We start from the raw sequence: 14,143 nt of genomic DNA, 5'->3' as shown, positions 1-14,143 counted from the left end.
AATAAACTCATCCATAAACATATAGAGTTGTAGTTTTGTAAATTACCATACTAGTTCCCTTTAAGAACAGGTGTTATACTGTCATGTTACTACAGACGTTCTGCTCCTACCCTGACAAGCAGGACAATGAGCTATTTCTGTTGGCTGTTCAGCAGGATGAGCAGGACAATGAGCTATTTCTATTGGCTGTTCAGCAGGACGAGCAGGACAATGAGCTATTTCTATTGGCTGTTCAGCAGGATGAGCAGGATCACTTTGTACACATGGTAGAGACCTGGCTGTGGGAAGACTGAGCATGTGTGTCCAGCTGCACTAGGGGGACCGTACCAGCGCATTAGGTGGACATGTATATTGTTATGCTAAATAAACTCCAGGTGTCACCATACTATGTAAGTAAATATCATAATGCTTTATTGGATAATAAACATAAATGGTAAATATTGCTCCATTTTTATGATGTTGAATGGCAGGAAAACCCAGAAGGTCATCGCAGCTCGACAGATAGATAGGTTATGGTCCCATGAATCAAACAGTGTTTTCACTCTGTGAATTGTTGCCTCCATTTCTGAGCGATCGCTTGTTTTAACATGCAATTGAGATCTTTCAAGCAACAAGGGTGTTGTCATTGCTCCATATAGGTAATTGACAAAACCCTCATGGCTCCATATACCTCACTTGCTATCGACAAAAGTGGTGATATCTTGGCAATGGGAAAACCCCAGGTAACCTATCTATCTGGAGAGCTGGGTTCTGGTGTCTGACTCCTTTTACAGCATGACCTCTTTCTAGATGGACACATACGATTTTTGAGCTGGAGGAGACGGATACATTATAAGATGTCTTCGTGTGACCTATAAGAAGCTTGTACATGGTGCATGTAATTGGTGTCACTGTGTCACGTACTCCGCTCATTTTATAGGTTACATGAGCCCGGCAGTATTATCTTTTTTATGTCACACGTAGATGGAAGGCGGAATGACCTATTTTCTCTGGTTTCATAGAAATGACGGAGAAGCGTGCACTACTGATAAGGCAATACGAACGAGCAGGACTCCTCCAGGCCAGGCACCATCCGCAGCACATTCAGAAAATGGCTAATGAAGTGATATTTCATTGAGATGAGAGGTCTGACTGGAGAGACGCCAAGTAAACTTGATTTGTGTCAATCTATTTCCCTTGTAAATGAGATCACGTGACACAGTGAAGCACGGCGCGTCCTGCAGGCTAGGTCTGTCTCTACACTCTGGGCTGCAAAGCTGCGTCTGCCATGCCTGCTCCAGGACCTAGCTGCCATCTTATAATAAGACAAGCTGTCTGTTAAAGCCAATTTATTCCACTAGCATATGCACATCACATTTTGCCTAGCCTGTGGACACACAATACATTCTTTATAAATATTCAAGGGAGCAGTTTGGCCTTTTGGCTATTGTCCTTATGTATGGGGCTTAGAGTGCAGTGTCGGTATGCATGGCTGGTCTGGATCTACAAGGTCCGTCATTCTAAGTTGATAGTTGCAATCTGACAACTTGTAGAAGGATTTCTAGCTGTTGTGCCAAAGTAAGTTCTATCATGACCTTATCCTACTAATATTATAAATGTGAAAGTTTGGATTTGTTCCTCGATCACGCAAAAATAGCTGGACAGATTTAGATGACATTCGGCACATAGATAGTTTGTAACCTCGATTAAAACCATAGGCTACTTTTTATCCCGGTAAATGACATGGCTTCATGACTGTTATGAATTTATGTTCATATACTATATTAAACTGCTCTTGCAGCAGCTTATCTCAGGTTTTAATAAAGCCAGGTCTGTTATCGATGATGCACTCATTATTTGGTGTCCCAGTGAGCTGCTGAGATGCCGGGACAATCACGGGCACAGCGTGAGGAAAAAGTTCAGCAGCAGGACAGCTTGACAGCTGCCGAAACGCCAGAGCAGGCAAACCATCGGTTGCTGAATATAGCTGGATCATCAACGCCAGCAACACGCAGACGAAGTCGTGGGGAGAGGTTAGTCCGGTATAAGCAAAAGGTCCAAAGCTAGCGGCAATGGCTACAATGAAGTATGAATACATGTAAACAGGGTAACATTAGTCCACTAGAGAACCATAGGATCCTCATGTAGGCTCGGGAAGTGGAACAATAAAGAGCTGCAAAGGTCCAGGAGAAGTCAACCCCCCTTTTGGAGCTGAAGAGCTGCATTCATAATTCTGCTGTTAGAAATGGTCAACAAATTTGTTCACAGATATAACCATTTCCAAGTACTTTGTAAAACTCTTCTTCAGGGGATCTTTTTCTTTAGATTCTTGGGATTTCAGCAGGGCTGTGGAGTTGAAAGTTTTTTAGGGGGTTTACTTTCTTTTCTTTATTCTCATAGTTTACGTTAATTTTTTGTCATTTTATGATGATGTCTTATTAAAAGTTATATTTTACATTATCGGAGAGTTGCCGGACAAAATTTCTTCGTTTGACTTTTAGCTGTATGCCTATAACTAGTGGGAGATGTGGCCATACAACCCTAGACGGCTGAATGTTTGACAAGTGTTTGACTATTTGGTTTCACTCCCCCGACATACACGCTTGGCCAGACGTCCATGTGTTCTGAGAACGGTATAAGTTGTTCTTAGACTGGTGGCCGTTTATCTCCCGCGAGAACAAAGGAACTGGGCATGTTGAAATGCAACGTGCCGATTGTTCTTTTGCCTGACATCTGGCGTCGGAGAAAGTTGGAACACCCCCATACGGATTAGGTGGTCAGCCTGTACTGCTGAAATAGTTGGGTTTGGCTAACATCCATCCAATTTGTACATACATATCACTCCCTAGAATGCAAATAGCGATACGCTTTTTGCCTCCCCTGAGCCATCGAGTGCTGGGGAGGTTTAAGAGCTAAAGCCCCTGGATTATAACTCCGACTGTAATACAGACTATGACTAGGGTCAGTACAAGTAGTGCAATGTATCTACTCCTCTATTATAACAATGCTATTTGTAGTCTGTTACGTGATGATGGACGCAATCTGTTAGGACTGTGTCCATGAACACTTCCCTCATATCTGTAGGGGACGGTCCGTAAACCTTGTATGTGCAGGAGGTTTCATACAAGTGTTTCATCCTCTCCGATGACATTTTTTGGATCTTTTTGTTATCACTTCAAAGTGAATATGTCCGCCGAATAGGTTCTCCCATGTAAATGTAGCCTATTACAGCTATAGGCCTGGTTTCTTATTGACCAAAATGGCACAAAAATTGTAAGGATTCATGTCGGGAGTTGGAGTTTCACAAGTTGGCACTGTCAGCTGGATTGGAGTTACTCTTCTGCAGCTGGTGGGATTGTGTATATACGCTGTATTTGACTATTGTTTCTTTATTTTTCTCATATATAGTGCCAGCATACTCTGGACTGTAGGAAGAGCCTTGTTTTTCACGGCTAGCACATTGACCCATTCATTTCTATGGCCCATGGCGCCTTGAACTTGGGTCAACACTCAGGAGAGGTCGTATTCTTGTCCATTTTGCTGGGGCCTGAAAGCAGTGAAGGGGGTCGTAGAGACGCAGGCGGCATACGGAGGTCATCCATGTGCCGTCAATCAAAACCCTACATACTACATGTTGTGGGCATGTACCCTAATGGAAAAAACCCCATACAAGCCCAGGGAGTGCCAGGACCCGGTGCTAACCACTGAGCCAGCATACTGCCAACTACTCTATTACTATACTACAGAGCCATTGAGAGAATTGCACATACGCTTATGTCACTCCATTCAGAGCACACGAGACCCTGTCATTGTGTTTAGAGGGGGATTCAATCCATTTAGACTTTTGTCCCTTATCCCATTCCTTTATAAAATGAGACATCCCCTTTAACTCTTAAGAAGGGAAATAAGCGGGGACTGCCATGGCATCCCGTGATCTAGCGATGGATTTTTCCTCTTCCATGTAATATTTTCCTTGCAGAGAACACGGCCCTGTCTCTCGGCAGCCTGCTATAGTACATGTTTTCTTACTGTATGGTATTTAGATGCTTGTGACCTTCTTAAATGCGTTCATTTCTGCCTTCCTTACAATGGCCGTATTGTGCTCAGAATAAAGCTTTGTACTAACAGGTTTTAGCAGAACTGGAATTAGAGGAAAACTAATACACTTCATGTGACTTGTCAGCCGGGGCTTTTCACTCCAGCCTTTCACATCTTATCTCTCTTGGATTTTGTGCACTGGAGATGCCAGATAGCAAAGTCTTTTTTTTTTTCGTGTTTCTACCCACTGTTTTCTGCTAAAGACGGATCTTTGTGTGTACTCTAGTATGAAATACCATGAAAAACTTGACCAGATTTAGAAAACTTTGTTTAAAAAAACAATAAAATCACATTTTTTCTCGATCACACGTAGGAATAGCCTTAAGAAAGTATATTTGTCTCCTACCTTTAGATGTCTTCTCCGCACCGCTATTCCGTAGAAATCCCGGTTTTCGTCTGTATGCAAATGAGTTCTCTCACAGCCCTGGGGATGGGCCCCAATGCTGCGAGAGAAATGTCCAGCGCCATCTCCATCTTCTTCAGGAACGGCCTCTCTGCGCTTCTTCTTCCGAAGCTGGGTTCAATCTTCTAGGCCTTGGGCAGAGCCGACTGCGCATGCCTGCGGCCACAAGAAAAATGGCACAGTAAGCTGGTGTAAGCCGCCATTTTCTTGTGGCCACATACACAGTAAGCTGGTGTAAGCAGCCATTTTCTTGTGGCCTGTGGGCATGCACATTTGGCTCTCCCCGAGGCCTAGAAGTTTGAACCCAGCTTCAGAAGAAGACGCAGGGAGAGGCCGATCCTGAAGAAGATGGAAGCGGCACTGGAGAGTTCTCTCGCAGCATTGGGGACGCCCCCAGTGCTGTGAGAGAACTCATTTGCATACAGACGAAAACCGGACGGCGTTCTACCGAACAGCTGCACGGAGAAGACTTCTAAAGGTAAGAGAAGAATAGCCTTTCTTAATGCTATTCCTACGTGTGACTGAGGAAAAAAAAATGTGATTTTAATGATAGAATCCCTTTAAGAACCCCATTAGCAGTACTTGTACAGGCTTAGCTCTCTAATATTTCACTACATTGGGGAAAGTAGGAGCAAATAAAAAACAGCTGATCTGTGCGGGGTGGGGCTCAGCTGCAGTACCAGGCACAACCTGTGGGTAAGAGTGGCACTGCTACTGAAAGAAAGCAGCCATGTTTTTCTAACCCCTTTAAGTCTCTACTGCAGGAGAACATCTGTAGCCTCTAGCGTCTCTCTGTCAGATTTAATGAACTATTAGTTCCCCCCCTTTCCCCCCACTGAAGTCTTTTCCTTTTAATAGACTATATGAAGTGACCCCTATATTACGACACAGTGAATTGCGTGGATTCAGCACTAGTCGGCTGCTTATTTTGCACTTTTCCCCCAGTAATATTATCTTTTTCATTCTCTTTGGTAGATCTGTTATTGCTCGGTACTTAAATTTGGATTTACTGGTTTAGTCGTAAACATTATGGCTTATTGCTCATAAACTTGTGAAATATTCTTTAATTTTTCATGTGTACCGATGCTCATTTCTGTGCTTTGATATCCCATATTTCCGTTTCGATCTGTTCCTTTTCTGTCAGACGATGCAGAACAATATTTGTGTTGAATCGTGCATCTGTCTGCACAATATGGTGGGGTTTAGCAGACACTTTTTGTTGCGACAGATTAATAAAGTTGCGACGACTTGTGAGGTTCACACTCCTCAGAAGGGGTTAAAGAGGGGGGGGGGTTAGAAATGTCTTGAATTTAGAGTTATTAATCTTACTATAATACTGAGTTCCTGTACGTGTTGGCGCTATCCGCCCAATAACTGCCAGGCAGTGCCCCGGGGCTTGACATTACTTGGACGAGAAGCAACACATGACGGGTACAGAGAGGAGTGACTATGGGCAGCACAACGCCGAGAGATACTGTAAAAGAGGCAAAGTTCTAGTTAAAAGACTACTAGAGAATTTAAAGGGGAGGTCCAGGGAGTTTCCTTTATATATATTCATAAAAAAACAACCCCCCCTTTAATAAACAAAACAAAAACAAACCCCTTTGTTTGGAGTCACCCCTAACTTCTAATACTTCCCCTCTCTTGTGTTGCAAAGCAACAATGTAGTGACTCTCATCTCTTTATAGGGGAGGATTTTCACAGCCTAAAAGCCTTACAAGGGTATTCTGTTCCCAAATGGATTTTTCATACTGATCATCTATTCCCAGGAGTGATGTGCCGGAAGCTGCTGCGGTGGCCTGGCGTAATAGGAGGAGCTCGAGCTCCATCCACTGGTTCCAGGGAACTTAGTTGATTAGAAGTGGACTGCACATGTTACCTGTTCACTGCAGCGTCTTACGGAGGCTGCCAGAACAGCTCATCTTTTTCGGTCATTGTTGTTGAACCACTCTCACATACTGATGCCCTGTTTTGTAGATGGGTCATCAGTATGAAATAGAAAAACTTGTAATTCAGCAACCAGAACAATGAAAAATTAATAAAACATAACTTTTAATAGAAAAAAATGCATACAAAAATGTCCATTTGAGTCTAGAAAAGCCCTTTTATAAAAGCAATGTTCTTCTTTACGGACACATATTACTGATATATAGAGAGAGATCGCTCTATGTCAGTACCTTAGGCCTGGTTCACATCTGCGTTTGGTATTCCGCTTGGGGACCCCCGAACAGAATACCAAACACATTGACAAGCGGTGAACAGTGAAAGCACATGGACCCCATAGACTATAATGGGGTCCGTGTGCTTTCCGCGAGGTCTCCACACAAGTCATGCGGACAGGAAAGTAGCTCATGAAGTACTTTTCTCTCTGCATGTTCCGTGTGGACACTGCTCAGAAAGCACACGGACCCTATTATAGTCACCGCTTATCAAAGCGTTCGGTATTCCGTTCGGGACTCCCTGAAAGGAATACCGAACGCAGATGTGAACCAGGCCTTACAAGTGGAAAAATAAAGTAATTTATTCTGTATACAACAATTGGCTTTGAGGTTTTTAAGCTGAGACCATTCTCTCTACTAAAAAGGTGACCTCACTATGCAGTTACCTTACCTACCCGGGGGTTCGAGGCCCAGCAAATGATAAAACATTGCCTCAATTATTTATAGACATCTCAAGCAGTGTGAGAGTCCGGGGTCTCTTGACACAGAAGGGAGGGGGTGATCATTTTGTCCTGGGTCAAGAGAGAAGCTTCCTGTTGAGAAAGAAGGGGCCGGATAGCCCCTTTAATAACTTTTCTAAGATAACCCTTTAGTAGTCCCACCATGGGGAAATTTCAATGTGTTGCAGCAGCATGGATAATACAGTAATACTACAAGAAAAACCGCATACAAGCTCCGAATAGAAGATAAAAAGGATGCTAGGAGTCACAGCAAAGAAAAAGAAAGATGTCAGGATCACTTAGTTCTCTGTGCGGAGTGATCTCCGCTTAGCTTGATGTAGATTATACAGCCTGACCGCGGTTGGGAGGAAAATGTTGTATGTTTTAATAAAACACTTGAGTAACAAAGTGACCAACACCTTTAACACTGGTTAGTGGGCGCGTTTATTGTATAGCATCAAAGAACGATCTGACAAAGTCCTCGGTTTCTGAATTTACGTTACGATTCTTTGCTTGGATTGACATCAATGTTTTTTTGTTTTTTTTTCTTATGCTAGAATTTCCAAAAATATTCCCACAACAAAGGATGTGGAGCCTTTATTGGAAATTGACGGTGACATAAGAAGCTTTGAAGTGTTCCTGTCATCCAGGACGCCGGTTCTCGTGGCACGGGATGTGAAGACCTTCTTACCCTGTACCGTCAACTTGGATCCAAAACTCCGGGAAATAATTGCAGGTAAATTTTAGCTTTTTAGGACCTTCAATAATGAATTGTTTTGCACCAATGGATTCCTGGGGCAACATCTGCCTGGACCTGGAGTGTTTTTGTGACTTCGGATATCTTCCATACTTCAAAAACATATGAATAGAGGGTTTTTTTAAGTTTTCTATAAAATTATACCTAATACGTGTGTGTTTTGCAATTTGTAGAATCTCCCTTTATCACAAGGGGTTATTTAGGATTGTGATATTGACTGCTGTGACCTCTTCACTACTTAGCAAGCACAGCCATTTATAGTGGCCGTGTTTGGCATTGCAGCTCAACCTCATTCATTTGAATGAGACTGAGCTGCAGCATGGCCATGCGACCAATGCATGTCTTTAGTCCGAGAAGAGGACAATATCATAGTCCTGTATAAGCCCTATAACACTGCCATACTCATCATCTTCGAGACTAACACGGTACTTCTTCCTTTCTAATGGTAAAGGAACGGATGGTGTTTATTATTCATGGCCATAGGGGTCTGAAGACGCGCAGATGCCTCGCCAACTGTTACGTAGATATGTGCCTATCAGTCATGTATGTTTATTGACATGCAGGATGGGCTGCGGCACTGTCACACGCTCACTACTTAACATTAGGGCTATTATACTCTTGCTTATATTCAGAAGACATGGGGGGGTTTTTTTTGTTTTTTTTTATAATGAAGTGCTATACAGTTTACACCAGGGTTCTGGTAAGATACATTATTGGTAAGCCGCTGGAATTTCAGGAATCCTAGATTTTATTTTTAATCCATTTTTCTTGTCCTTCACTTTTTCAGATGTAAGAGCGGCCCGAGACCAGATGAACATCGGAGGCTTCCCTTACCCTACGTTACCCCTGCAGGAAGCTCCGCCCAGGGCGGCCTCTGTGTTCAGCCAGCCGTCTTCCGTCTGCTCCTCTTCATCCTTCAATGGTCCGTTCCCCGGTGGTGTTGTGTCTCCTCAACCACCCAGTAGTTACTATAGTGGTTTGACGGGCCCTCAGCACCCATTCTATAACAGGGTAGGTGGGCTCATTCACACAGCTGATGGTATATCAATCTATATATATATGGATTTGTGTGTGATATACTATAGTTACTCAAGTCCTTTGCTGAAAATTTTGCAACTGATATGAGATCTGAGACCCCAGAAATATCTTGAGTGGTGGTCCCTGGTATTTACACCTTTCTAGCTTTCATTCCCCGCCATGTTTCACTTAAACTTAAAGGGGTTTTCTGTCCCCAAATGGATTCTTCATACAGGATAGGTCATCAATATGTGATCTAAAGGGTCCAACAATCACTATTAAAGTGACCTCCAGACACCAGAAGCTGCTGCAGTGGGGAGCACATGCAGGCTGCTCACGTTCTAGTAATAAGAGCAGTGCTGTAATTTCCCGGAATCACCTCTGTGCAGTGGGTGGCACTGTAGTACCACTTGAATAGGAATAGGACCACCCTTCATGTGCTCCCCGTCCACTGCCGCAACCTCTGAAGGGAAAGTAATAGCTGATCTGTGCAGGGTCTGGATGCCAGACCCCCACAAATCACATACGGATGACCTATTTGCAATCTGCCATTGTTCCTCCTAGAAGCAAATGTAAAAACTGACAACTGGGTGTTGCCATTCCCTTTACCAGCAGGGGCATATCAGTGCCAGCAATGATTGCACAATGTCCCCTTGTGTAGAAATACCTTGCTACTGACGAGGAAAACCGTAATACCCAAATGTTGATTTGCATTTAGGCTGGTCCTACACGGCCGTAATGTAAGTCCGCAATTGAGGGTTTTCAATTGTGGACCATTTGCCGACACATTATATTCAATGCGGCCTCTTACACCACCGGATATTTTATCCGTGATGTGGCCAGGCCGCAACCGTGGTCGGCAATTTATAGCACATTTCCGTAATGTTTGTGAATTGCAGCACTGCACAGACTCGCACATAGAACTGTATGGGCGAGTGCGGCAGGACACGGACATCTGCGGAGTCTATGTTGCCGTTCAGCAACTTGCGGACTGTACATTCAATACGGTCGTGTAAGACCAGCCTAAGCGTTCCAGGAGGAATAACAATGTGCAGACTTCTAAGATACTCCTGAATTGTTACTTCCAATAATTTACCAAAACCGTCCTCTTTCAGGGTATTTCTAGCTAATATTCCTAGTGCCAGGCCTGAGGTGCGGCCTAGTCACCCAGCGCTCCCTCGCAGGCCCTGCACTAGGCATAACACAATGCATTTTGCCTGTAGATTTCTTTTTATTCAGATTTTAGCACAAAATTCTAAGAGTCTAAGATAGCTTTCTGGCTATGAATACGTTGTAGGGCTATAGCATACCGTCTATATGACCGTGGACACATCTTATATCAGTTTATTTGCCCTTTGCACATATTTTTGCTTTTTTTTTTTTTTTTTTTTTATTATTGTATTATTTTTTATCCTTTGCTGGTAAGCTTCACTTGTGATCATTATTTGCTTTGTATCATGTTTCCACTTTTTTTTTTTCCTTTTTGTACTTTTTTTTTATTCCCGCATGTTTTCTGTTCTCTTCCATAGCCATTCTTTGCACCTCATGTTTACCTGCCAAAGTATTACTTTGGCAACCCCCAACATCCCACATCACGTCCATCTGTAAAACACAGTATATCCAGAGATCAGTCCACGAGCCTTGTAAGTATTCAGTAGGGGGTTCGTGTCACTAACTGGGGATTAAGATGTTAATGTTTGCTCCTGCCTTAACACTTTCCTATTCCTATCTGGGTCAGAGAAGTAGAGCTTATGTCACCGTGACTTGTTTTTGTCTCTGTTCATATATAAAGAGATCTGATTCTTCATGGTTACAACTGTTGGAACATGTCCCCATCAATTCAGTAATGGGTTATGATGCTTTATTTTAGATCTAATGATCCTTAAAGGGGGTGTCTGGTTTAGATGTCCTCAGTTTAGGACCCCTAACTAATACCTACAGCAAAGAGGAGTAAATATGTATTCTCTCAACCTGGAGGACCCAGCACATGCAATACTTGGTTTCCTCAGTGGAGGTGCTGCAGGGGAATCGTACACTTACTTCCAGGTCCCTCCACATTGGCACAGACTTTTTGACTTTTAGTTTCTCTGCAACTGTCCTTGTAAGAGGATAGAAGTAACAGATCCATGTATTGGGTCACACCGAATACATTATTGGCCATATTACTTTCCTGTCCTATGTAAGATATATGGAGCCACAAAAGGCCCTTTTTCAATTAAAGGGGTTTTCTGAGCTGATCTAAATCTATCAGATGACGTAGGTATACTTTTTGTATTTTCAATATTTTTTGCTGCTACCAGAGCTTTCTGTGTGTGATATTTCCTATGTGAACAACTAGAGTTCCCATGACTCCTCTCCCTTATCCCAGACATTGTATCATTCTACAAGGTTCAAGGTAGCACGATGTTCTCCATATTTACTTTGCTATTCTTTTGTTATCTGACTGCCCAGCATGTGAAACATGATCCTACTATTAACAGCAAGAGGGGAGAGCCAGGGACTAATGGAAATAAAAGGACTGTGATTTATGATATCCCATAGGTGAAAAGAGACCTTGTGTATAGTGTACGGCATATCACAAAGGCTGAAGATTAATACCAGGAGCATGGTCATGCTTGTGAGATGACTGACTTACAGAGGCGTCTCGGCTACAGACAATACAAGCTCAGAACACCCCTTTAATATCCACAGAGACATATTTATTCAAGGGCAAAGCAGATTTATGTCTGGCAGCTTCAAGTTACCCATAGAAATTAAAGGCATCATTTCTATTTGCTAGACTCTACTGATATACCAAATTGTATAGTGATAACTATGGTATTACTAGGCCAGATTTTCACATAGGTGACAACGCTGGTCACAAAAGCCTAACGCAACCCTGACGGTTTCAGCCGTACGTTGTAATTCTTGTTGCTAGTCAACAGTGAGAAGATATTCGGATACCTTTTCTAGTTTACCTCTGCTACATAATGTAATTGACACTTCGTTGACAGTGTTGTTTCCCCCAACTTCCATTTCCCATTTCTCGGTATGATGTGTATGGTTGCGGGGGGTCTTTTTTTCAGTCTGTGCACGTTGTTGTGTTACTTAGGACATTATTGAAGAAGATTCCGCTGAGACGCCGACTACTCCCACCCACTCGCCTCTGGTAAAGCCTGCAGTAGTGTGGTGGTGTGCTGTGGCATCCCATTGCTTTAGGACCCGTCCCATTAACGCTTTCATTACTAACTGCGCATCATGGTTGGTCTGTTTGTATCTACAGTAGATTAGCATAGAAACTAATGGTGTGACTCACTAGTGTTACGTGACTTATCAGGTCATATATGGGTTAATACAGTATGCATTTAATGTAACAATGCACACGTACATAATACTAGTTCTAAATGCGAACAGTGGCTTGAATAAAGTTGATTTATTCTGTGTCCTATTCTAAGGACCCATTTAATTCTCATGCACATGGAAAATCAGGTTTGTATATCAGAAAATGTCCCTGTCTGGACCCAGTAAAGAGGCGGGACTCTGCATTATAGGGATCTGCACTGCATATAGTGCTGGGAGGAGGCAGGGACTCGCAGCGTCATAGATCATTATGATCCAAGGAGTCCTATCTCCTGATTTTTTTCGGACTAGGAAAACATTGCAACTATCCAAATCTATTCAGCCATTCCAAAGATATAAGCCCTTTTAGTGTTGGTATATATTAGGGTATATTAGCCAAGCGGGGGTAACCCTGCATGACATCAGGCACCCAGAGAAACCGTAGTGTTACTGCCCACTTTGCTTATGTACCCTAATATGTATTAACACTAAAAGGGTTTATATCTTTGGAATGGCTGAACAGATTTGGATAGACAAAATGTTCAGGGTGACAGCACCTATTAGATGATGTATGACATTGGGCTTTTTTTGGTGATATGTCCTGTTTTAAGTGTTTGGCAAGTTAATTTGGATGTAGAAAAAGGGCTTGTTCACACGGGGCAAGAGAGGGTGGATTTTGACACTGAATCCACTTCAGAATCCACCCCCTCACAATAGAGGTCTATGTAGACCACTAGTGTTATGTTCCCGCTCACAGAAAAAAGAAGCGAGCTGTCCTTTCTTCGGGCGGACTCCACGGCTGATTCAGCCCCCGGCGTCCGCCTCGCGCAGCACCCTCCGGACTCTGCCCATTCATTTGGGCCTACTCCGGAGCGGGAAGCCGTGACATTCGCGGCAGGCTCATTTTGGCCCTATTCTGTCGCGTCTTCCCGCGTCAAAATCAGGACCAAAATGCGTGGCGCCTATCCCTGTGTGAACTAGCACTTAGGGTAGTGGAAGACGCTTTCTTCTACTCTGCCATGTCTTACGTCAGTTGTCTCGATATTGTAATAAACCTCTTCCACGGTACACTGCTTCTTTTAATAGTCTCCCTTCCTTCTGTACGATTTGCAAGGCTGTGGTTTCTGATGGAGATAACATGAGAGCTGGCTGTTTGCAGTCCTAATTTTTAGGCAAGATGTTCGGGCCTAGAGAAACTTCATTGCTTTGGGAAGAACCTGTTAGCGTTTCCATACAAGCCGATTGAGTCGTTTTCTTGGGAGCAAATAATCCTGTGTCAGCCAATATATTATGATCATGAAATCTGCTCAGTCTTACATTCCTGGTCGCCTAGAGCCTGTTTTCCACATTGAAACAAGAACATAACAGCCTGTGCCTGATGCCAGGATAACCCTCTTACTGCAGTCATTTCGAGCGATACTGCTGCTGACTCTGTGCCCGCGCGGCTTACAGCCCTCACCGGGCCCTTTCTAGGGTTGGGATTAGACTCGCAGTCATCAAACGACAGGAATTGTGTGCAACGCCTTTGTAATGAAACGTGTGTTCACCCTGGATGGTATCATTCGGAAATAGATGAAGACAGATATTATACTAAATCGCCAACAAAGCTGGCGTTGGGTTACTGGTATTGACTTGGTACCAACCCTTACAAGAGCTTCATCGAGTGACTTAATGTTGATTTACTCCTGAGATTAGTTTCTAGTTTGCTAAATACTTCATGTGCTGTATCTACAATGAATAGGAGATACTGAAGAGCGATGTTGGTACTGAAAGTTTACGTTTACATTGGCAGCAACTTCCTAAAGCGGGGAAGTATTTATATGTGGTCGGCTTTATTGCCCCCCCCCAAAAAAAAAAAAAAAAAAACAACAAACAAACAAGGGATTTATTTAATATGACATATAGAGAAGCA

The 14,143-nt window shown here is 43.2% G+C and overlaps 1 protein-coding gene across 3 annotated transcripts in view; it reads left to right on the top strand.

The window, feature by feature from the left end:
- KIDINS220 (kinase D interacting substrate 220) overlaps positions 1 to 14,143 on the top strand; it is a 100,384-nt gene that overhangs the window by 67,758 nt on the left and 18,483 nt on the right. Inside the window, exons 23-26 of one of the 3 annotated variants that reach the window (XM_075269089.1) lie at positions 7,697 to 7,875; positions 8,684 to 8,907; positions 10,443 to 10,556; positions 12,005 to 12,061. In XM_075269089.1, the coding sequence (XP_075125190.1) occupies positions 7,697 to 7,875; positions 8,684 to 8,907; positions 10,443 to 10,556; positions 12,005 to 12,061 (574 nt within the window). The remainder of the gene's footprint in view (positions 1 to 7,696; positions 7,876 to 8,683; positions 8,908 to 10,442; positions 10,557 to 12,004; positions 12,062 to 14,143) is intronic. The other 2 variants (XM_075269090.1, XM_075269091.1) reach the window with 2 other exon arrangements.

The sequence above is a fragment of the Leptodactylus fuscus genome, chromosome 3, assembly GCF_031893055.1.
Source record: "Leptodactylus fuscus isolate aLepFus1 chromosome 3, aLepFus1.hap2, whole genome shotgun sequence".
NCBI classification, from domain to species: Eukaryota; Metazoa; Chordata; class Amphibia; order Anura; family Leptodactylidae; genus Leptodactylus; species Leptodactylus fuscus.
The sequence above is the reverse complement of the archived record's forward strand: the minus strand, read 5'-3'. Positions and strand labels throughout refer to the sequence as shown.